Source organism: Apostichopus japonicus, chromosome 19 (genome assembly GCF_037975245.1).
Source record: "Apostichopus japonicus isolate 1M-3 chromosome 19, ASM3797524v1, whole genome shotgun sequence".
Lineage (NCBI taxonomy): Eukaryota > Metazoa > Echinodermata > Holothuroidea > Aspidochirotida > Stichopodidae > Apostichopus > Apostichopus japonicus.
The window spans coordinates 14,226,912-14,253,955 of NC_092579.1; the positions used below are offsets into that span (position 1 = coordinate 14,226,912).

Here is a 27,044-nt window from a genome sequence, read left to right on the forward strand (position 1 = left end):
TGGCGCGCAGCGTTCAAGCAAATTTCTGGTTTTGGTACCCCCAGATCACCGGAAATGGCACTTCTCGGGCTTGAAACTGACCAACCATATGTACACTTTTGCCTGACAACCAAGTTTTTTCCAAATACTTTTTTCTCATCTATAACCTTTTTGAAGATTGTCACCAGTCACACATCATGTTCAACTTCATCACATATCTTGTGGATCATTGCATTTGTAGGTGATTCTTCATCGCGGCCCACAATATCCGTCAGCCCCACTGTTCAGAATTTGAAAATTCACAATTCTCGTGAATAAATTCACTTCAAAACATACCCATAATGTTGCACAAAATATCATCTATGGACAACCGATATAGAAAAACCTCCTTCAAACCCTAACTGACGGGTCAAAATTGCACGAACATGATGAAGTATGATGAAGAATGTTGGTTAGGGAATTTTCGAAAATTCAGACGGCTACTAAGAAATTTCGTTGAAGGAAATAAAAATATACCAAATATTTCCGAAACCGAACACTACACACATCGACAGTTTTGAGCATGGGCGCAGATTAGTCTTGGATAATGGTGGGGACGCGTGTCTGTTCTATGACACTATCTAAGCGGAGCGCGACCATGGGTTCGCGCGTAGCGTACGATTTTTTTGGGCAAATATACCTCCCAGATCGCCGGAAATAACACTTCCCAGACCTAATGATGCTCCTAAACCTCCTTAAGTTTTAGATCTCATGGCTTTGAAATTTAGTTTGGAGAAATACATGGGCGTCTGCAGAAAGAAAATCAGGGGACAAATAATCCAAGTATAGACTTTTGTATATACGATGGGTCTGGGGTCCTCTCCCAGAAAACAAATATAGACTGCCGCAAATGCGATTTCTTTCCTATATTTAACAACTGTGGATAAATACAATAAAATGAGAACTGCTGCATGTCATTTGCACAATGCTGGATCAAACTGCGCCAAAGTTCAATACAGGGGAATTTGAAATGCAGCTATTGGTCAAGACAAATTGGTGGGGACACGGTATATCATGTCCCCACTACTGAAGAAGTTGGTGGGGACGCGTCCCGCTGTCCTCACCAGGATCTGCGCCCATGGTTTGGAGGCTGTTTATCGTGGAACGCCATTTTCATGCTCACTGATATGATGTGATATCTGCTGTGTGCTTTACAAATTCGAATAATTTGTCACTGTTCCTCTTTCTCTTCCCGTTTTCTTGCCGTATTTTCTACTCCATCCTTTTCTCCTTTTCTCCTTTTCTCTCTTTCTTCTTTTTCTTTTCCTTCCTTCACCTCGTTGAAGTTGGCAAGTGTATGCAGTTCCAAAGCTATTCAACAGCAACAAAACGTTATTTTGTGTATGTCTGTTGTGGGGTGAAGTTAGCGCTATGAGCTACAAGTTCCAATGCGCAAGGTGGGGGAAAGGGGCTAGAAATAATGTGTGGGTCAATTCTAACTCGGTTTTTGGTCGTTAATTGTTGATGTAGCCTACCAGGTAAAAGGTTGAAATGACTTTAACAATTTCAAATTTAATAATTTGATTTATTATGCCATTTGGAGCACATAACATAGGCTATAACAAAACATTACTGGCAAAAACTAGGGGGGGGGGTTGATTGTGTGGGCCAACCCCCCCTCTTCAAAAAGTGGGGGGGTTAAAACCCCCAACCCCCCTGTTTCTCCGCCACTGTAACGAATACACATTACACATTAGGAGGCATCCTGATGCTCAGAATGAGAATCATCCATCTTGATATTTACGCACAAGGTTTCATATTTTGACTTTTACTGACCAGAAACGACCTTTGATCTCAGTCCACTTAAATCACTAGCAATTACACGCGGTCAGTTATACGTCGGAGTAGTTTGTTAGGAATGAAGGAATCAGCTTTCATCTATTTTTAGATGACAACTGTACTGTAGTGCTTCTTTCATGACAGGCAAAACTCACTTGTGTATGAACAGTCAACTATTATAAGACTAGTCAACAATCATGTGTCCATATTGGTCACTTATTTAATACACAAAGGCTGTAGAATAGGCCTGTAGTGTGACGTCGTACCAATTATAAGTTTCCCATCACTATAATTCCGCTTTCCCTGACTACACTTAATCCGTTAAAGATTATAGTTCTTATATGTACCCATTGACGTACCATTATACTTGCTTAAACCACACTTTAAACCCTCGACCACAATAAAATACAGTCATTATGTACATTGCAGCTCAAGTATAGTATACGCTTCGACCCCCTTAAAAGCTTACTTCACTGAGGGGCTAATGTAACGGCCGGATAATAATTATACCCAGCCACTACCCCCTCTTCCATCTCAGTCACTGTTCGGCCTCCCACAGTACCCGAGGAACTTAGATCTTACCACTACAGCTCCTACTACGCTACACGTCGTTCTCCTAAAGGGCTCACTGTATATACCCTGACCAGCCAACAATTAAATTACAATTAAAGCTGATAATAACGCTATTGCACGTCATCAACTAAGACGTCACGTCATACGTCACGGCGTTTATGCTTTCTTCGAAATCGTGCGGGCGTTCTGTACCCACTAGCAAGAAACTGGACAACGGCACTATAAGTCAAGTATAATCACTCCATGCGTGTACATAGCAATTTATATCTGTGAGGCCTTGCTTCAAAATCCAGTGCAGAACAAGAATGGCGGGACTTAAAGCAGCGTGATGAAATTTAATTAAAGAGTTAAAAAAAACCCAGCAAATATAGTCTTATATGTCTTTAATAAATATACCATGACAAACATTGATATATATATATATATATATATATATATATATATATATAGTATTCATTATTTGCAATTGAAGAAGGTTTTACATGAATAACGGAATGTTAAGAATGCGATGTACCTTCTTCTTTACACTCAAGTTATAATTTATATATTATTTGTTATTATTTGCTACTTCAACTATATTATTGGTATGTTATCGATGTTCACAGAGGTTTGAAGCGTATAGACTGAATGACTGCGTTGAAAGGCATCAAAACGTTCTGAGAACGTTATTTGTTCAAATATATACGGTACATTCAAACATTTTCTCATAACATGGTATAGTAACGCCAAGAGGGGTCTACAATTTTTTTCTCACAGCTGTAATAAAAACTGGTCAAGTCCTTTCATACCCGATTTTTGACGGTATGATTAGCATATGCAGGATGTACGGGTTGGGAAGGGATGAGAAGGGGCCTGCGCTCCTATCTTGAACTCTGATTTTTTTGTACAACATACCTTTCATAAAGTTTCAAGAATATCAGTTACACATTTAAACTGCTGATATCCAAAGAAGTAAAAACATGCACTTGATCAAATTACGTAATTCATCGCTATAAAATTTCGATATTCCCGTGTCATTTACGTTATTTACTATAATTGATGAAGTTGTTATAGTCTGACAAAGGTCAACCACTTAACATACGTTTTGTTACTTGAAGAGCGAGGAGAACTTTGACACAAGAAAACATTCAATAAAGCTACTACTTTTTATTCTTCAAATCGATGCAGGACTGGTTTGCATTTAAACGCCAACTGAAGATTGAAAAGGGAGCCCTTCATATTATTTATAACACGCAATAATGACCATGCATGCACGCATGCATGATAATTATTCTCACTGCCCATTAACGATCCAAACCTTATTTACCAAATTTCATGATACAAAGAGCGATTCCATATTCACACACACACTTACTCCATTCGCTCAAACCATCTCATTTTGACTTTCGAATTCGGCCTATCTGGTACTAATAACGCTTTCTCGTTTATTCTCTCGTTTTTCTACATGTTCTACTATAGCCTCTGTCTCTGAAGTAAACTAAACTAGCCGCGAGAGATTATGATACCATTTGTTCAAAGAATACAAAATTTCGAGTTCACTATACAAACTGATCAATGTTTTGATTAGCGTCAAGCACGTAGTATTGGAATATAAACAACAAAACATATACTGCTCGATCGGATCGAAGCTATATACTACACATTGTGATTTATTTTCTTCTTCAGCTTCTTACTCTTCCTCCTCCTCATCATCATCTTCTTCTTACTCTCGCTACGTTGGGAGAGAATTCGCAATAAAGGTGTATCAGTCACATGCCGCAGTGTGTCAAGATAAGCTGTCGGTTAGCCGCGCAAGCTCGTCGGATTTGATACTTGCCAAAATTGATCAGAATAATAGAGGGAAAAAAAATCTGGAAGGAGAGAACGAGGCATTTATAGAAGAGAATCTGGTTTCGCAAATGTAGTGTCGAAATATGTAGGTATGTAGATAGCTTATACTATTTTGTCAACATTCCTTGGAGTACATACAACCTACTTCAGTGTAACAGATGGGGCATTATGTTGGTGAGTATATATCTATTTATATTTATATATGTATGTACTACGCATGTTTGTTTTGATTTTCTATCGAACAATAATTGAAAGATATCAATTTAGTTTTCATCAAATGTTTATATTTTAAAGTTACAAATTATTTTGAAACATTTCAGTCTCTCATGTTTTTCTGTTGTTAAATGTTTTATTGTTATTAGTGACTGATTAACATTAATGTTAAGTAGCTGGACATGAATTGCGTATGATTATCCTTTTGTTGGAATATCAGTTGTAACGCAATGTTAAATGATACAACTTTGATGATAGAGTTCTGTATATTCATTTTAAATACGTGCAATGTTAGTACATTTTTGTTGTAGGTTTTTCTCCATATTTATTTGAATTTATTTGAATTTCAACCTCGCGCAAGAAATGGTAATGTTGTATCCTAAAACGGCTTCGATCTATCTTTCATGCAAGTAATTTATTTGTCAGAACAACATTCATAGAATGTTCAATTGCACTCGAAATGTCTTCGGTGTGTTTACACAGCTTCTGATAGAAAACATTCCCGTTCAGGATGAAGGGATTTCTTACTTTACAAATCGATAACTCCTGTCACGACAGCAACGTAGTTTTCACGGACTTAAACCTGACGTTTGCATGGCCTAATGGTAATAAGAAACGTGATATATATATATATATATATATATATATATATATATATATATATATATATATATATATATATATATATACCTTTTAAAAGTATTGCCAGGAGCGTCTTTGAACTGCAGGTATCTTAACAATGACATTAAGGTGTAATTATCTCTATAAGAAAGGTAAGCCTCGCTGAGAAGGAATACCAGCTTATGGTTGTAGTTTGAAAAAAGAGTAAAATATCGTTGTTTATATTTTGGTCACATTTATTGTCTAATAATGAAAATTTGTGTTTAGGAATATATACGGTGTTGCACAAAATGTATGCCATGTGTGTATTGTGAATTGTGTAAGGGGTCAACCGGTTATGGCATATCACTGTCGAATTTGATAATATCCCACTTCTGACACCATTGATGCCATTTCTTTAAGGTATCACATACTTCTACAATGGTAACCCTTCAGAAGGCGATATGTGATAATATACATAAATTCGCTCATGACTTACAGACCTACGTCATGAAACACATACGTTTATTTTTTGTTCCAGTTGAAAATATTGTCGTCATCTTGTAAGAAAACAGCTTTAAAAAAGGGTTACGCAATATAACAAAGGCAAAGAGGAAGCTTGCACAAATAAACGCTTTGTTACAGCTAGTAACTCACGTAACATTGCATCGGGCTATAAAACAAAATACAGGATTTTATTTTGATTGTTTTGTGGTTTGTTTATGATGGGTAAAGGCAATCTGCTTATACTGTAACACGTTAAAGAACTTCAAGATAACCCATTCCATCTATAAACACTTGTATTATTATTTATATTAACCTAATATGTAGATGCATCTATCACGGTTTATTTGTCTTAGTTCTCTGACGCCGTGTTTCGTTGTGTACCCAACACAAATTTTACGCCATTTTCATATCTAATTATATGCTCATTATGAACTACACTTTACAATCCAAGTTGCCGTTTCGAAATCATTTGGAACCAATACAAATGCATAGAACCATGCTAATCTCGTTTGTCAAAATAAAAAGACCAAACCTATTCTTCTTTCTCATTGGTTCTTATCCCGGTATATAGTTATGGCTGTGAATAAATTTCCCTTGTCTTTCTGGCTAGTCCAACATCAACAAACATTGAAGAAATTTATTCCGTAAACCCAAGCAGACGTTTATAAGCTATATACAAATGACGGTGTAGGTTAGGCCGTATACACACACACTCCCATGCACATGTGACGTAAGTAATTGTCATGTAGTGGAAACGTTCTGCCAGGAGTGCTAGAGGTCAAAGTGGCAGCTCCTCTTAAGTCCTTCAAGTAATTGGCCGTTGTCTTCCACTTAACTATCATAATTTCATCTGGAGTATCATAATTCGATCATAATAAAAAGTAAAATAAAAAGCCTCGGTCGCAAACGTTCATCTCGAAGAACGCGTGTAAGCGGAAAGAGGGATATGTAATCTATACTGCAGTAAATTACATCATAAATAACCACTGAGAAGGAATTTTATAGACACGGACCAGATACAATGTAGGGATATAGTTTATAATGTTTATAGGACTAATATACGTTTTAAATTTTCTTGTTGTTGCAATTATCGAGATAATTTCACTTTACATCGAAGTAAATACACATGAAAAATGCGTGATTGCTACAACAAGATTTTAATATTGCTATAAGTAATGTAAGTCAATGGCGAAGATATTTAGTTGTAGTAAAGTAGAATATGCTACTCTGGCTGTTCCCGGAGTCGGTTCAAATTATAGAGTTGGATAGTTTGACAAAAATCATTAAAAATGAGAACAATAAGGGATCAATTTTGATATGGTATACAAACCGTTGAAGACCTTTCCCTATATTCCAGATTGCCTTTTCAATACGTCTTGTTTTAATTAAGAAATAACCCTTTAATTAAACAACAAAAGCTGCTCCATTAAAATGGTCTGGAATGCTAAGTGTAGTTGCACACAGACAAGAATTACGTCATCTACAATCGGAAGCAACACCAAACTCAATAGAAAAGCATACAGATATTTTTGTTATGGTTTTCAAATAGCATAACGTAAGATATCATCCATGGTAACCTATACTGTTTGCATGAAGTTAACATAGCTTTATTCCATTCATACAACAATGCTATAACACTTACAGTACCCTTGGATTGATGCGATGACTTCATCATCGTGCTTTTGGCCTTAAAGGAGTATTCCAGACAATTAGTATTTTGTAACACTGCAGGCGAGCAATCGGAAATGCTTTAGAAATTGTAGTAGAATTCAAAATATTCTTTTATTACGCTGTTGCTGCACTAAAAAATCAAATCTAAAGATTCCATATTTTTTCTGTTGCCGTATGAAAAAAAAAAATCGATATTAGGCAATGACTTCGGTCAGAATATATCGACCTATATATATATATCATCGACATGTGATATGCTGTACCTGATATTATATGTAATAATTACTCATTTCTGTTTTTATGTGGAACATAATTTAAGACAACAAGTGGCAATGAAGGTTAAGGATAACAGGCACAAATTAAGTTTGAGAGAGCGATCTTTCACTGTTTCATTACTTGGGGAGAATGAGGGAAGGGGGGGGGGTGTGTGATTGGGGTGGAAGTAATTGTTCGATGGTCCGTTAAATTTAAAGAAGAATTTTCAATTACCATACGATTAAACGGGAGAAGGGGGAATGCAGAGACGATGACAGGGTATAGGTGGAGTCGGGGTGGAGGCAGGGAACAAAGAGGAGGGGAGGAAGGGCACCGATGGAAGGGATTTCTTTGTGACCCTACCTCTTGCAACTCTCTGTGTTGAAGTTTCTTTTGTGAGATTGGTAACGATCGTAACATGAAGGATTATCTCGTTTAAACTTGATAAAAACAAATTTTTTAAAATAATAATATGAGAAATGAATGTACAGACGGCCCTCAATTTGTTATTCGACAATTTTATGGAGATAGCGATCCGAACTTTGAGCCTAATTGAACTTAGATTACACTATAATAGTGCATGTAACGATAACAAATTGACTAAAAGAGAATAATATTGTTTTTTATGAAAACGAAGAGTTTGTTTACCCAGTTAAAGGAATTGTCTGGTGGAAGATTTTGATACATTGTCCTTGTAGTTATTATTTTTCTCTTTCTAACCATGTAAAAATTGTCCCCATTCGACATTTTCTTCTTGTAGAAATCTGGTTTTCAAATTCACCAGTTTCTCACCAAAAGTACCGTTTGTTCGAACGCTTCAATATGGTGTTTGACGTAGTGCTTGCAGATAGGCAAAACAGGCGACTTGAAGTTAGCACTCCCAATTCCGCAGCAAATTAACTCACGTGTAAGCACATTGAATTGCCTCATATATATAACGTACATACTCGCGAACGTATATACTACGATGCTCAGTTGGTGTACTTGTATAGCGTTACACATAGTACACTCACACTCAAACCACAGTTCATTAACTGTTCTTCGAACTCGCTGAAATAAAATTCACGGATCAAATTAACAGTAAAAGGAAACTTATAAAGTATTCGTTAAACCGAAAGTTGAAACTTGGCGGGATCGATGTCATCGCAGAACTGTCCGATTGTAAACGTTATAGTAGCCTATACACGCGAACATTCTTCGCGCTGGAGCTGGATACCGCGATGTATAAACAACGAAGAGCCTGCTGTTAAAACTTATCTTGTGTTACACAAAGACCACGAAACCACCGATCTATACTAAATATATTGCGGCTTAAGGAGTTTTTTAAATTATATCTAATTTATAAGAAATTTCACCGGAAATTATTGAAGAAATTGATCGAATCGTTGTCAGAGGCTCAGAGCAGAATATAGCGCTGAAAAGCTTAGGCTTCGCAGAACTGTCCGATTGTCAACGTTTGAGTACAGCCTACATGCGAACATTTTTCGCGTTGGAGCTGGATAGCGCGATGTATAGCCTGAACAACTCAGAGTCTGCTGTTAAAAATTACCTTGTGTTACACAAAGACCACGGAACCACCGCTCAACTACATGGTGGCTTAAGGAGGTTTTGAAAACATATCTAATTTTTAAGAAATTTCACCGGAAATTAAGGAAGAAATTTATCTGTATACACACGCTGTTTTTGTTGTGATTACCGTATAGGTACTGTGCGGAGGGTGGGTTATGACGCAATCTGCTATGGCAGAGCTGACGTCACGTATTGTACTGTTCAAATCATATTTGAAATGTCTATCCATAACGATTAAAAAATCGTTTCTCTGTCAAACGCAACATTAGCGTTCTCATACTTTGACAACATGTTTGGAAAATTATTTACTATTTTTTAAGGTAACTTCTTTGGGCCACCAGACAATCCTTTTAAGAAAAAAGAAGAAGAATAAGTTGAATTCGTCCCTCCTTCCCCAAGTATGGTACATATTTACTAAAATAACATTAGCCTCTAGGGTTGTAGTTGATACGTAATTATGCTACGATATAACTAAATTAAAAATAACAAGAGTCCTTCCTGCAGACTCTTTTCGTGAAAGCGCGCTTTAAACTGTTCATAAAACACAAAACCGGAGCAAGATTGAAAATGTGCCTCTTCATAGTGAATACCTTCGACAGAATAACAGATCGATTGAGGAACTATTTCGAATGCCATTTTGGTACATGGCATTTCTGCTAGACTTTCATCATCTTCAGAGTTGCTTGAGTATGTTATATTTTCATCGTACAATATGAATAAAGATGATTATAAAAAACAGTAAAATGTGTGTTATAAAACGTTCGCTTTTTAAATTTACATTTGTAACCGTTTCATGCATGGGTTCGAAATAAAGAAGCTTACATGCGTAAATTCAACATAGCCAGAGATCGAGAGACAGAGAGAGCAGTTGAATGTAAGCTTCCGGAGCCTGTCCGTGCAACTATATATTACAAGTGGCTCTTTATACTGCTCATTCTGGCATTTTCGTTTGAGAGCTGTATGAAACAAGGTATCACTCGTCCATTTGCGAATTTTCACCGCTTACGGACAGTTTCTTTTTTGACGTAAGGCCAATGTGAAAAAAAGGAAGTTAAGTGCCTCTTGCTTAATGCGAACCTTTTATATCGAATCTCATCTTCAAAAAAACACTGAGACTTATTGAGAGGGGCTCCACTATAGGACATGCAACTATATTAACGAAAGATTCCGCTGAGATCTTAATGACATATCTTATCTTTGGTTGCTATGGAAGGTAGCATCAAAGTAAGACACATCCTAGTGAAAGGCCTGGGGTGCAATCGGGTAAGTGTGAAGTGACAATTGAAATTTTTATTAAAAGTTTGATAATGAGGGAAGATCATCATCATTAAAGTTCTCGTACTGACTCTTGACCCGGCGATGGGGGTCAAAGAGTATAACTACATTATAACCGTACTGTGTTTTACTGCCACATAATCAAATCAAATGAGAAGATTAATTACAATCTGGAAATCGCTAAACTAGTGACAATAATATATATTGACTGCTGTTTCCTCAAAATGATATAGATCTGACAAATACACAAAACACCATACTATCCGATATCTGTGTTTATTTGACTCGCTATCACCATCTTCACCACCCTCGTTGTCGCCAACGCCATCACCATCGTCATATCCATCATCATCATCATTATTATTATACCATAATCACCCTGATCCTGATCCTCACCCTGATCCTCACCCTGATCCTCATCCTCATTCTCATCCTCACCATCGTCCTCCCCCTCACCCTCACCCTCATCCTCACCCTCACCCTCATACTCATCCTCATACTCATCCTCATTCTCATTCTCATCCTCACCCTCACCCTCATCCTCATCCTCATTCTCATCCTCACCCTCGTCCTCAGCCTCAGCCTCAGCCTCAGCCTCATCCTCATTCTCATCCTCACCCTCAGCCTCACTCTCATCCTCATTCTCATCCTCACCCTCGTTCTCCCCCTCACCCTCACCCTCATCCTCGCCCTCAGCCTCACCCTCACCCTCATCCTCATACTCATCCTCATTCTCATCCTCACCCTCATCCTCATTCTCATCCTCACCCTCGTCCTCCCCCTCACCCTCGCCCTCACCCTCACCCTCACCCTCATCCTCATCCTCATTCTCATTCTCACCCTAGTCCTCACCCTCACCCTCACCCTCATCCTCATACTCATACTCATACTCATTCTCATCCTCACCCTCGTCTTCACCCTCACCCTCTTCCTCATCCTCACCCTCGTCCTCACCCTAACCCTCACCCTCACCCTCACCCTCATCCTCATCCTCATACTCATCCTCATTCTCATCCTCACCGTGACCATCTCTCTTTGTAACGCTACTCACACAGGATATACTGAAAAGAAGAGCTATTATCTATTCTTACCCGGAGGCTATATCTAACTCAATATTAATAGTAATATTTTCGTACATCGTCGGGCTCCAACAGCACGTATCACAGTGCCAGTTTGCAATCTTCTGGTATATGAAACTCGCCGACCGTGAAAGGCAACAAAACGTATACCAAGAATTATGAAGTTGCTACTTCAGTCCGGTGAGACAAATTTTTTGAATTAGATTAAAAAGTCTACATAACTCGCTATTTAGAGGCTGACGAATGTTTGTAACCAAAAAGATCAATTAATTAGTCTGGAAGAGGAGTGAGGGGGTGGGGAGGGGGAGTTTGTCCACGATAAAATAAATATTACATGACTTGATCAATATAACCACATTTTTGCAACTTAGACCAAAATACACTGTAACTTTAGACACCCTTACACTGAATATTAAACAGGTTACTCTATAGTAAGCCATGCAATCGATCCACATGCCATACATTTATTGTTACGTGTTTTCAAAGCCGTGGGTATATATGTATACATTCTCTTAATCTACACATGCGGGGGCGAATTTAGCGCTGGAAATATTTCCCTGGAACTTTGATAAATGCAAACCAAGGTTTCTAATTTAGCTCTCTGTTGACATCAACCCATCAGTTACCGTGAGCTATACGCTTCGTATATATCGGTACACGTTGGTAACTCGATTAGGTAGAATAAATTATCTGGCTACAAAAAGAAAAGAAATAAAAAAGAGATAAAGCAAAAAGGGAAGAAGACGATCCGATTCAATTTTGGTCGATTTTGTTGTGTTTGTATAATTACGTCATACTAAGTGATTACATTTATTGCATTGAAACGCGTTCCATGCAAACTAAAATCGCTTACATCTTATTTAGTTCCGAAATGAAATCGTTGACTTTACTGAAAAATAAAAATGCTGAGGAGAAAAAAAATATTATAATAATAATCATCACCATTCGTATAATTCCTGGTGGTTAATCTGTCACAAAACCATACAACTTATTTTCTCTTTTATTCTTTACTTTTATGTTGAGAATTTAGCACATGTCGAAAAAAATGTTACTCCAGTGGGAACCAAATGTTTGCTCATAAAATGTTATGAAAGTTGTCTAATATTTAACTTGCTTCTTTAAAGTGACCCGGAACAATTTTCAAGAATACCAAGGCAGCTTCAATCTAATTACTGTATGAAATTTAGGGTAACTATTTATCACCCCACGAATATATGACAAAAGTAACAGGCCCGCTATACGGGGATACATTATAGCGAGGGTACACTGACAATTGTCCGTTTGAAATTTTACTGAAGCTATAGGTTGGAGTTGAAACCTGATATTTGAAATGAACTACAGATTTGTTGGTTTCTAGTCTATACACCTTGTGTGTGATCACTTCCTTGACGAGAAACCGATCAACATAATTTACTTTGTCGAACCATTCCACCCTAACATACAAAGCCGTATAGCCTACATCTATATATACGGTTCTGCTCCCTTACGTCGTATATGACGCCATCTTGTTTCGTCTTCTTTTGTGTTTTTTTTCACTGACCTTTCATTTTTGTACTTTTATCATGATTTTTTTTGTGGCAACGTTCGTGGGAGGTTATTACCAATCTTTATTCTTAAGTTGCAGGCCCCTCGGCGGAGATTTTGTTTGTCGTAGTTCATAATGAAACAAAAACAGGTTCTTAATTGAAAATCATTCTGCAGCGGAGCATCGCAAATAATTCATTTGAGCTATTGCATCTTTCATCCGCTGATCCAAGAGTTTATTACCCTGCCAGGGTGTAAAGAGCTGCAGGAACAAATAAAAACTGTTACCTTCCCACTCTCTATATCTTCTCTCTCTTCTCTCTCTCTTAGCATCAACCATAGAAACTTAAAGAGTGCACGTGTTCGTACTCTTTAGAATTCTACCCGTATGTAGAGTTCATAAAACAAATCCAACATAAATTACATAAGTTGCAGGCCATGAAATATACAGTAAGATAACAATAGCCAGGATAACACTCGTATTTAAGACCTTCCGCTTCGTTTTCTCACTCAGTGAGATATTCAAAATGAACTCTTGGATCAACTTGGGAGATTCAACTTCCATATAATTTCGTAGTAAACTTGATAAACCGTAACAATGACTTCTAGATACAATCAAATATAATTGTTTGTTCAACAGTGGCATGTACAAAGACGGGGGACGGTGGGGGTGGGGGGTGCATGGCCCCCATCTCCATCTAAGAAGATGATCAGTCAGCCGGTATAACGTTCAGTCGGAGGATTGTTGACATTCATTCGGGAAGATTTAGACCACTCCTCCGGGCCAGGGACGCCCTTACCATGCTCCTTCCCTTCCCTTCCCCTCCCCTCCCCTCCCCTCCCAGCCTCCTTGTTTGTTTTTGTTTGTTTGTTGTCCTGTGTATGGCATTGTTGTGCAATCTTGTGAGTTACTTATACAGCAGGGAGTTAATTCCGATACATTTTCTGCCTATACGTACACACACTGAAGATGACGTTCCATCAAAGGTCACATAATTATGTAATGGTGGTTCTGAGGTCGAGGTATTACAAACTTCACGTATATACATGCGCATGATACGTAGGTCCCAGATTAACAATCGTTCTGAACAGTAGCAAAGAAATGAAAAAAAAAAATCACACGGTCACTATAATACTAATACAGACATCTGCACATATACAGGAACAAATTCCAACGTTTCTCAGTCATACATAATTTGTGATACAATTTAAACTACGTTTTTCGAAGCTTTTGATGCCATATTTATTAACCGTACCTTTTCTACCATAGCCAACCCCGAGCAATAGCCTATAGGCTTTGTTTTTAACAACACACTACAAAAATCATGTAGCCAGGGTTCATGAACGAATTGTCAGTGGCATCTAATGTGGCGAGAACTCATGTCCTTTTTACTGACACTCCTGTCAATTTAAACCATTTAAGAAATCGGTAATTTATACCTTCCCATACATACAAATTGTTTCCTTGTAGTTCAGTCAAGTTGCCGAATTCTGTTTCCACATATTATAACTGTGTATATGAATCTTGCAGCAAAGCGAAGTTGGGAGGTTTGCTTTTGATCATTTGAAGGGGAAAGTTGACTTCAGTGTTGATCTGTAGCAGACCTAACTATCTTTGCTTGGTTGGTTTTTATGTTAAACACAACCCGAATCAGAGCTGCATTGTTCGGTGCGTTCAAATATGAGCATAAGTTCCAAGACTCCTTTATGAGCAATGACCCAATCGAGCACACAAAATTATTTAATTTCCGAAATGTTTTGACAAGTACCAGGCGTGGGCTTATATATGACTTACATATATACATGGCATAAAACGTGATATTATAGCTACTTTATATCGATGATATATTAAAAAGACAGAAAGATGTCTGTCGCTTTTTACTCCAAGGTTTATTACTTTACTTATTAAACTATTATTCTTTTTATGAAGTTTGTTTTGAGAAATTTTCGTTTAGAATAATTTTAATGATTTGTTATATTGATAGTATTATCGTGCAGTGAGTGTATACGGTTTCCATTGGATCAAAAAGGAATAAGTAATTCGTGGGTATGAGTGAACGGAAGTCAACGGAAATGGACGAAGGGGGGTGAGTGTGTGTATTGGAGGAGGGGAGGGGGGTCAACGTGAGGAAAGGAGTAAAAGACAGTGCATAGTGAGGCCTAAATCCCCACCCCTGTCAAGTTCTTTCTCAATATTTGACATCGAAAATAAGGAGAAGCCGGGCAGGATGGGAGAGAGGAAAGAGTTCAAATAGTGATTTCGTTGTTCGCCTCCTTAAATCCGGTTACTGGTTGCTTAGTTATGAAGTCCAAAGCACTCTCCCTCTTTAACGGTTCGACAACAATTGCAGCATCCAATTGATACGCGTTTGGATTGGGTTGGAAGATGATATTCCAAAAAAGTGATTTTGTCATGATTCTTGTGGCTTCTTCTTCCTCCTCTTGCTAGATTGTTGTTATTTTATCAAAAAAGCATTCTTCTCCCCCTCCTCAGCGCCCCCTAAGATGAGTCGCAGAAAAGGGGAGCAGCGAGACGAGATAAAGCAAATTTACTAAACGAGACATTTTCATTCATTTTCCTTGATCTTTCTGCACTTGTCGTTTCGTTAACACACCGTTCAGTATATATAAAGCCTATATATCAAAAGCCCGCTTTCCCGAGGAGAAGGATTTTCCTATCTACTTTGATTTTTTTCCCATCTTTTATCAAATTGTTCTCCTTCTAAGACAATTTCGGTCGTCGCCTTGAAAATTATCATGGCTTATTGTTTCATTTTTGACGTAATGGTTTCCATGGAAACGCGTTTAAAGTACGCGGGTTTAAAATGATGGACTACATAGCAGACAAAACACGTTCCAATTGCAACGCTTCAACTTGTACAGGCTTGTTATATATCGTGGATATGTGTGACGTCTTCCGAGGTATATAGTATATTATATATGTATATAGCCTCACTGCAGAGTGAAATGTTATACGTATAGGCTATAGTGGTTAGGTCAAGGAGCTTGAAAGTGAGTTAAAATAAATACAAAAGCAAGGCAAGTAAGATGAAATAAAGGAAAACAAAACAAAGATAAATGAAACAGGAAACATCATAATGACTTAGTAGGTGAATCTAAGTTGCTGAAGTGGGGGGGGATACGCAAATAGAAAAAAAGAAGAAGAAGAAAGCTAATGAAACAAGATATAAACTAGATAAGAAAAATGAATACCTTTTTACCTTTGAGGTCATTCGCGTGGATGAAAACAGTTGAAACAGAAATTTTAAATGATTCTTGCATATGATTATGAATGTTATCGGGGTTTTAGTAGTGTAATTAGGGATAAATTGGATGGGACTAGGAAGGGGAAGGGGTGGGGGGGGGGATTGGAGGTTAGTAAGCAGGCAAAATGGGATTCTTGTTCAATTGTTATCTTGGTGTACGATATACAAAGCCTGTGATTGTTGTGTTGGGTATTCTACATTTAAAGGGGACAACATGCCTATCTTGAATGATGAAGGCTCGACTCTAAGCATTGCCCGTCCTTTTATACCGTAACTATTGATTCCTCATTCCGTGAGTTAGAACATAAAAGAAGTAGAAAAATTCAACTTAAGAAAAAAAACCTTCGAAGGTCATCAATTAATTTCAATTAATTAAAATTTCCTTCCTAGACTGAATTTCTGATCCCCGAAATTATCCTTGCCCATTGGGGATTATCCCCACCCATTGAGGATTTTTAAAATAGACACGTTTGTGTCTCAGGTTTGGTACAATGGCGTGCGCAAGGGCGGGGAAGGGTGGGGGGTGGCTACTGTCCTCCGATCCTCAGTTTTTGGGAAATGGTTTAGTCGGTAGATTTTTGCATTCTGCCGGGGATGAATAGGTTATATCCTCCCCGCTCCCCTCCTTTCAACTTTACACAAAGTAATTGTTATTAAAACCTTGCATTTAGGGCTGATTCAACAGACCTAACCTATGTACTAAATATGCCTCAGAATGCACCTACCCCCTACATAGGAGAAGGCTACAATGAGCCCATGGTAACACCTTCTAGCTTATTAAATCCTTCATTCGCCTCTGGCCCTCCCCTTTTGGAGTTTACTATTATCATTACTTTTGATCACAATTTTGCGGTTAGAGCTGCTTGTATAGACTTAAATTTATGACCTCAAAATGTAACATTTTTGGTTCGTGGGGCGGGCTCTACAATGACCCAAGTGCACCCCTCCCTTCTTTTATAAATCATTCATTCGCCTCTGGCCGCTTCCGCGAAAGTTCAGCCCAATATCTTATTTATTCAATCGTATGATATTTTGAACCCCCCCCACCCCAAACCATCTTTAAAATCATGTACACGCCACTGTGTGTGGGTATTACTACGTTTAGAGTGGAAGTAACAACCTTGTTAAAATTTAGAACATTCGATTTTGAAACTGAAATCTAATCACTGGTCAACTTCAATCCGAAGATTCCCAGTAGGGTATGACGTGTGAAGGCTGTCCAAAATTAAGAACAGAGTGTCGAACAACTGTTGGGGCCTATTATAGATTCGATATCATTTTCTTAACTAGAGCCCTTTTGCCAAAAGACAAAAAAATGTATCGCTTTGTCGTGCGTTTCCCTTGCCCTGTGTCTGCTTTTCTTCATTTGTGACGCGCGCGTTGGTAAGTTGTCACTTGTTTTGATCCCCATGGTAACAACGAAACGAAACGAAAATTCTTCTGTATATGTGTGTCATGTCATTAGGCGTACGGTCTTCATCACACTTTCCCCCGATCATGTTTCAAGTTGTGATAGGATCAAGTGTATACACACACATTGCCATTTACAAACAGATAGGCAAAGTATTAAAAAATTATAAAAAATGAAAATTAAGTAGGCCTATATTAGTAACAGAACATGAGGAAAAATAAATAAGGTATATTCATGATATTGGAATTAACAGTTATTTAATTTTAATTAAATATTGAGAATATCACAACATGAGATTGTGCACGGTGACATTAAGACAATCAAAATTTTAGAATGAATAATAGTTAATGTAATATCATAATATTGGGCTTTATAACTGTACAAAAAAAAATATTCAGCACCATGGAAATATTCTGATAAGTTAGATATATATGTAAGAATAAGAATGAGATATGCTTCGTAAACCGATCATATAAATCACATACTTCTGTCGATGGACACGTTGCGGTACAATACAACATTTAACATGAATAATGTCGCTGAAATGTAACACCGTCAATCTTTTAGAAAGGGAAATTTAACCAGAGCGAAACTACGAGAAATATCTGGGTGTCTCCTTACATCAGAACTAAAAATATATTGAAACTTAATCAGAAGCCAGCTATATCCTTACATAATTTATCGCATAATTTTTTTATGGATTCCTCCAGAATAAATTTACAATCAAATTCCATCGTTCGAAGGTTTAGAGCGTTCCATCAAAAGGCAATTGACATGATACACGGTGCACGTATCTACGAGTATATGAATACCAAAATGTTCCGTTGACTAAATGAGTGTAGATTGGTAGAAATTTAATAATGTTACGGGAATCCAGTTCATGTTTCTCGTTTCATCTTTGTACACTGAAAATCACCAAGTTGATACGGTCTCCTAAACACTTGTAAATGTTTGTCTGGTATACCACCCCTCACTGCAGTGGATAGGCGACACTCCGTATGACATCTTCAGTTTTTATGTCAATATCAAGTAAATTTATGCATGGATGATTGAAGTTGGTAAAAAGTGTCGAATGAAGGCTGACGTCAATATATAAGTAAACATCAATTGCTATAATCGTATATCTTCCTATGCTTATGGCGAGTGTATTGCTCGTCATGCTTTATACTTCAGACTCGTACGTATTATATAGGCCTACATGTATAGCCTAACGTATTATGAGAATAAGTTGCCTACACCCAATGTACATGGCTTGATCAGTTTGTACTTTGAATGAGAGTAAACCGTTAATCAGTATAAACTGAAGTGTGTTATAACACCGTAACACATGTTAGACCTGCCAGCAGATGCTACTGTGGAAAAATTACTAACAGACAAATTTATTACTCAAAGGTTGTTTCAACTAATGACTGGTTAGGAGTCTAAACAACTGTCCCTGTCTATGTTGGACTAGTAAGTATGCCTTGTAAACATGGCTCAAATTGCTTTTTGTAGTAAAATGTCTTCCACTTTCTGTTTAAAATGTGGACGAAATTATTGGCGAAATCTTTAGAGTATAGTCTGGTTAATCCAGTCAATGATTATGCATATGATATGTGTGTTTAGTAGTTTCTGTTTGTCAGTAGCAACTGGTCATAAATGTAACACATGTTAAAGAAATGATAACACACCAGTTTTAACTGATTAACGGTTACTCACCTTTACCAGTTTTTACTGATAACTCCATCAGAATAGGTTGGATGGTAACGTTGTTGATAATGTAAATCTTATGCAGTCGTATAGCTAAGACCTTAAGCATCCATTCTTACATAACAGTTATTACTTAGCAAACTGTGCAGTATATATTGCTTGAAACTGAAAACAGTTTAGAACCACTGGAGGTATACTCGTAATTAACGCCAAGGGCCTGGTGCATACCATGTGTTCTTATACGTGTTCCATACTGGTCTCTGTTTATAGCTCCATGGTCTTACTAACATCGTATAAATTCTGCAAAGTCTCTAATTTAGGCAAATCCTGTCTTTCCCTAAAATATCCCCGAACTTAACAGTAATATTCTGCGTATAGTCCTCCCACTAGCTGTTAACACTCGTCTGTTGGCGTCAATGCGTGGTCAGAGTGAAAGTCCTGTTCGAGCCGTCCCAAGGCACGGCTCATGCAGGTTACTGTTGGTGTCCGCAGTTGCGGAGTGATATTTATAGCAGCGGAGTGAGCGATACATTATAAACAACAGCGGCATGTGCTCTATTTGTAGAGGTATCAAATTTCACATAACAGCCTCAACTACAAAGTCTACTTACATCTCTTCTTACATATACAATCTCGGCTCTCTCTATCTCTCTCTACAGTTATGGAGGAGCTGCCCTACCCAGCATCTTAAACATGTCTGCTGTTGTTTATGTCCCGAGAAATGTTTCAAGAAAAAGTCGGAGTCTTTGGAGAGTCTCGCGGATACAGAGAGGGAGCTAGACAGTAGCAGTTCTGATGAACCGACCCCTTTAAACGACTCAGGATCATTCAGCCGTCAACCGTCCACCAGCTCTCGACGGTCGTCATGTAGCGAATCCCGTCGAAGCTCAACACCGTGTTCTGATCATTCATTCGGTTATCGTCGAAGTAGCAGCTGCACTAGTTCCGTACCGGTTATAGATATGAAACCTATTGAATTCTGGCCACCAAATACCAACCAAGAAACAGTACAACCAAAGAATCTCACACGCCGGTATACTCCAGATGGCGGATCTCATGATCATAAGCTTCAGCCAAAGCTCTATGACGTCACCGAATCTGACCCTGTCTTGACCGACGAAGAGAAACTGGCCCTTTACAAGCTGGGTAAAATCCACTACGCACTGAAATACAACGTGGACGACCAGACGCTCACAGTACGCATCATCAAAGCAATAGATCTACCGCCACCGGTTTTTTACGATGAATCGAGACAAGATATGGCCCACTCGAATCCATACGTAAAGATATGCCTCCTTCCAGATCAGAAAGAATCGCGACAAACAACAGTTAAACGAAAGACTCAGCAGCCAGAATTCGAAGAACAATTTGTCTTTCACGTTCCGTTTCAGGAGGCTGAACGTAGGATGCTTTATCTAAGTGTCCAAGACTTTGATAAGTTTTCCCGCCATTGTGTCATCGGTCAACATACAGAAACTCTATCCGGGTTAAATCTGATTAAGGGGGGACACTATTGGAAACCACTTTTGCCAACGACACAGGTAAGTGGGTAATTTATTTGTAAAAATTTGCCTTCATATTGTGAGAAGGGAAGGAGAGGGAGAGGGGGGGTGACCGTGTCCTTTATCATTTTTGTCCCTAACGGGATCGAATTTCACTAAATATGTGATATATACCTGACGTCATGAAACCTTTACCCATGAGGTTTCATAAGTACCCAGCAGGGTGTGTTGCACTATGAAAGTAACCACGATAAACCCGGCCCTTTTATGTGTAAGGAGGGATGAGATTTGTCGTGACTTTTCCAGATTAAATACATTGAAAGCTGCCGGTCCGGGCCAGCTTAAAACAACCCGAGTGTTTGAAAAACTGCATGTGCCAACCAAATTGCCGACATGTTTATGTACAGTGTCAATATTTTGTTTCGTATGAAAACAATTCCCGCAATATGGAAACGTTGCTGTATTATACCTGTACCTAAGAAACCCATAATAACGTGTATGAATGACCTCAGACCCAAGAAACCCCATCGTAACGTGTATGAATGACCTCAGACCCAAGTAACACATCATGACGTGTATTAATGACCTTAGACCCAAGAAACCCATCATAGTATGTATAAATGACCTCAGACAGAAACACATCATAATGTGTATGGATGACCTCAGACCCAAGAAACACATCATAACTTGTATGAATGACCTCAGACCCACGAAACACATCATGACGTGTATGAATGACCTCAGACCCGTGGCAATAACTTATGTTGCAATGATGTCTTGTGAAGGCCCTTAGTGGATGACTACCTATAGATCCACTACAATTTGTTCATCATGCTAAACGTAATACAGAAGATGCTATCCTTTATTATACCTATAGAAAAACTGTAGGCCTACTCCCACAGCGAACATTCAAAACTTGGTTATTCTGCTGGAATTGTGTATTTTGATTTTTCTCCCGCCTTCAGTACAATCCAACAGCCTGTTTTGGCGAATAAGATGTTGGACATGAATGTTCCAAAAAATCTTGTTTGATGGATATATAATTACCTATCCAGCCGTTCACTTTATGTGAAACTTAAATTATCTGATTGTGTGTCAAACATTATATTTGCAAATACCGGTACACCCCAAGGAACTGTTTTAGCCCCGTTTTATAGTTTACTGTGTACACATCAGATGCTAGATCATTAATGACAGCTGTCCTTTAATTAAGTTTGCCGATGATACTGCCCTGGATGGTTTGATTACAATGGATGACGGTAGTGCTTATTTAGACCAAATAAATCGTTTTGTGAAATATTCTGATCAGACCTTTCTTGAACTTAACTTAACGTGAAGAAGACAAATGAGATGGTAATTGATTATGGGGAAAGTCACAAACAAACCCACGGAGGTAGTTATTAAAGACTGCGTGGTCGAACACGTCTCCAGTCTACAAGTATCTGTGTATAGTATAATAAATGGATTATCAGCTTGCTTGGCACGACCACATTGATTATTTGGTTAAAAGAATCAAACCCGAGATTGCGTTGTCCCCGTAAATTAAACATCTGTAATATCAGTAGCCGCACCCTTATACTAGGTTTTATAATTCCGTGCTTTGCAGTGTGTGGCTATATTGTATACTTGTCGGGGTGCCATGTGAGGAAATGGACGGTACAGATAAAAAACTTATTGATTCCATTATTAGACAAGCTAGTCGTATTTTAGGGGATAATCAGCTTACGGTACAGTGGACTCATCATACCAACCTTATCTTGAGGCTAAGCTTTACACCGTTCTTGAGGATAATAACCACCCACTATATGTAGATTTAAATAGTGCAAAAAAGCCATCGTAGAGGACAGATGGTCTTACCACATGCTGCTACAAACCAACACAAATAATCATTTATGCCTCATTGTATTAAACTTTATAACAAGCTATTTATTAATCGTTAGGTGACCGGTATTTTTCTATTTTACATTTCCACTTTAACTTCTTTGTCTCTTAACATGTCTTATCCTCCTTGTCTATTTACTATATTATTATTTTTATGCATTCTTGTGTATTTATATGTTAATGCGGGGCTGCAATTGCCCTCTTGGGATATAATAACGTTGAACTTGAACTTAACGTGCTTTGACTTCCAAACATTATGACTTACGATAATTAACTACCCGAGCACGCGGTTAAACTGTCTAGCGGTCTCTCATGACCAAACCTTCTACATTATAATATATATACATGTATGTATATATATACATGTATGTATGTATATATGTATATATATATATATATATATATATATATATATATATAAATAAAAAGAAAATCGTTATGAGTTGGAAAATCAAGAACAGTGAAAAAACTTTCAGCCTCCACCGGGATTCGAACCACGGGCCTCCCGCTCTGTACGCGGACACCCTAACCACTAGGCTATGGACGCTGATTGTATGTCCAGAGGTTCGAAACCGGTAAGGAAGATCGTAATTCCACTGTAGGCGTTTGTCACCTGTATCGAACAATACTAGTTCTGTTTTTGGTGACATATTTTGCCTTACTCTAGAGACCAAACATGATGCTAACCAACTCGAAAATCATTTGTGAATCCTAAAGCCGGATCTCGAAAGAGATACTTTGAACAGACTTTATGTTAATGCAATGGAAGTAAACGACAAAGGCAAATGAATATATTTAAATGAAAATCGTTATGAGTTGGAAAATCAAGAACAGTGAAAAAACTTTCAGCCTCCACCGGGATTCGAACCACGGGCCTCCCGCTCTGTACGCGGACACCCTAACCACTAGGCTATGGACGCTGATTGTATGTCCAGAGGTTCGAAACCGGTAAGGAAGATCGTAATTCCACTGTAGGCGTTTGTCACCTGTATCGAACAATACTAGTTCTGTTTTTGGTGACATATTTTGCCTTACTCTAGAGATCAAACATGATGCTAACCAACTCGAAAATCATTTGTGAATCCTAAAGCCGGATCTCGAAAGAGATACTTTGAACAGACTTTATGTTAATGCAATGGAAGTAAACGACAAAGGCAAATGAATATATTTAAATGAAAATCGTTATGAGTTGGAAAATCAAGAACAGTGAAAAAACTTTCAGCCTCCACCGGGATTCGAACCACGGGCCTCCCGCTCTGTACGCGGACACCCTAACCACTAGGCTATGGACGCTGATTGTATGTCCAGAGGTTCGAAACCGGTAAGGAAGATCGTAATTCCACTGTAGGCGTTTGTCACCTGTATCGAACAATACTAGTTCTGTTTTTGGTGACATATTTTGCCTTACTCTAGAGATCAAACATGATGCTAACCAACTCGAAAATCATTTGTGAATCCTAAAGCCGGATCTCGAAAGAGATACTTTGAACAGACTTTATGTTAATGCAATGGAAGTAAACGACAAAGGCAAATGAATATATTTAAATGAAAATCGTTATGAGTTGGAAAATCAAGAACAGTGAAAAAACTTTCAGCCTCCACCGGGATTCGAACCACGGGCCTCCCGCTCTGTACGCGGACACCCTAACCACTAGGCTATGGACGCTGATTGTATGTCCAGAGGTTCGAAACCGGTAAGGAAGATCGTAATTCCACTGTAGGCGTTTGTCACCTGTATCGAACAATACTAGTTCTGTTTTTGGTGACATATTTTGCCTTACTCTAGAGATCAAACATGATGCTAACCAACTCGAAAATCATTTGTGAATCCTAAAGCCGGATCTCGAAAGAGATACTTTGAACAGACTTTATGTTAATGCAATGGAAGTAAACGACAAAGGCAAATGAATATATTTAAATGAAAATCGTTATGAGTTGGAAAATCAAGAACAGTGAAAAAACTTTCAGCCTCCACCGGGATTCGAACCACGGGCCTCCCGCTCTGTACGCGGACACCCTAACCACTAGGCTATGGACGCTGATTGTATGTCCAGAGGTTCGAAACCGGTAAGGAAGATCGTAATTCCACTGTAGGCGTTTGTCACCTGTATCGAACAATACTAGTTCTGTTTTTGGTGACATATTTTGCCTTACTCTAGAGATCAAACATGATGCTAACCAACTCGAAAATCATTTGTGAATCCTAAAGCCGGATCTCGAAAGAGATACTTTGAACAGACTTTATGTTAATGCAATGGAAGTAAACGACAAAGGCAAATGAATATATTTAAATGAAAATCGTTATGAGTTGGAAAATCAAGAACAGTGAAAATATATATATAAATATATATATATATATATATATATATATATATATATATATATATATACATATATATATATATATAGATATGTATATATATATATATATATATATATATTTATATATATATATATATATATATATATATATATATATATATATATATATATATATATATAAAATGATACATTTATTATATACTACCTCCAATGCCAGAATTGTACGGTACGGAGAACGCTTGAACATTAAAACATAGGCCAACGTAAAAAATACCAAGAAACTACAGTTACAAAAACAAAACAAAAAATATATAAAAAACTTTGGTAATGTAATATTGCGTCTTAGCAATTCTACAATATATAACGCTATAGGCTGTAACAATAATTGTACACCACCACCGGCAAAATTCCATATTATTGGGGGAAAAACGCTGACGGATGACACATTAGTTCTACGCCTCTATCTCTCTCTCTCTCTATTTATAGAAAGTCTCGTAAATAATCAATATTCCTAAATTTAGACTCATGTTTTTGGTTGTAATTATCAACTAAAAATACTTTTTTAAGTGTTATGTGATTTACATCTATAGTGTATGAAAACCGCGCGCGTTTAAGAGCTACAACTTAAATTTCATCCTCGTGAAACACACGTGCGATGGGTATTGGTATGTTATATATATATACACCGGTATGTATGTATGTATGTATATATATAGTGCTTGTCTTTATAAATGCATCGTGTTAACGGCAGTCGCATCTTCTACGCACCCGTTTAGCCGCGGGCTGGTTCTAAGTATGAAAGCAATGACGTAGATACACGAGGCCAAGGGCTTTTGTGCTATTCAGGTGATTGAACAGACTGACACGCTAATCGACCATCGGAAATACTACCCTAAAATCAGTCTATCGAATTGCTGCCCATAATTACGTACAAAACCGTAGTAAAAAAAAGTAATAAAGGACAGATTTAAAAATACGAGATTTTGTATATAAGCAATGCATATGATACACTGACGTCAGAAATGTATGTCATTCGAGGTTCTTTATGTATGAAAGCAGAATAATATATAACTATATAAATAAAGAAAAAGAAAAAAATCAAAACCCATAGTGACTTACTTTAATAACACAAATTTGTATGGGAGGGAATTGCTCTCCTCCAAGGATAAGTGCCCATCTGGGTAATTATGTATTCAAACAAAGACCTATATTGAAACATTCTCGGATTATATTAATTTCAATGAGATTCAGTGAAGCAGTCTGTGTTTTTCATGAATACAGTAAGTGTAATTATTTCGAGTAAAGGACGATGGAAGATCTTACTACATGAAGAACCTAATTTTTTTTTTATTACGTTTTTTTTTTTTTTTTTTTTTTTGTGGAAAGAAAATTTATTGGTTAGGAAAAATATTTTTTGGTTCCTCCACTCTTCTGCATAGGGATGATGTTACGCATAGAATGTTTGCCATTGAAAGATCGGCTGCATATTTAACGTGTAGACGACATTTTGTCTGTACCTTTGCCATGCAGTGATGATAGACAACATTTTGTTCAAGCATTTTTGAAATTGGCATGCATACAGAGACTGAGTATTATTGAATAAGAAAAGACCTAAAATACTGATAGGTAAAAAATATACAGCACGCATGGTATTTAAAGGAAAATGGAATGACTATAAAAAAAAAAAAACATTTGTAATTTTGAACTGGACTTTGGTGTATAGTTATTAGACAGACTGGCACAAGACGAACGCATGCATCTACTAATGTAAACAAATGATTTCACTCGTACCCGTAGATGTAAAATAAGCACTATAGATTGAGAACGAGTACTTTATCGGCACTACAGAGGGGGGATGGGGAGGGGAGGGGAAGAGAAGGGGGTGGCTTTATATGGTTCTTTAGGGACACATACATTTTTCTTACCCAAAATAAGGGTCATACAACTTAATAATGATGGCCCTATACTTCAGTGAAATGGGAATCTATAAGGTCAAGGCAAAGAATTTGTAGATTTCTGCAGGCGCATTCCTCATATGTTATGTTGAATATAATTTTTCAAGTGTGTGCCCTAGGCCTCT

At 37.7% G+C, this 27,044-nt stretch overlaps 1 protein-coding gene across 5 annotated transcripts in view; it reads left to right on the top strand.

Annotated features, from left to right (window-relative positions):
* Positions 1 to 3,748: 3,748 nt before the first annotated feature.
* Positions 3,749 to 27,044, top strand: part of LOC139960352 (synaptotagmin-17-like) — a 48,992-nt gene continuing 25,696 nt past the window's right edge. For 2 of the 5 annotated variants that reach the window (XR_011790493.1, XM_071958659.1), the window contains exons 1-2: positions 3,751 to 4,374; positions 19,919 to 20,800. Coding sequence is in view for 3 of the 5 variants with exons in the window: in XM_071958659.1 (XP_071814760.1) it covers positions 4,369 to 4,374; positions 19,919 to 20,800 (888 nt within the window). In the remaining 2 variants the exon portion in view is untranslated. Of the gene's footprint in view, positions 4,375 to 19,918; positions 20,801 to 27,044 lie in introns of all 5 variants that reach the window. The other 3 variants (XR_011790492.1, XM_071958661.1, XM_071958660.1) reach the window with 3 other exon arrangements.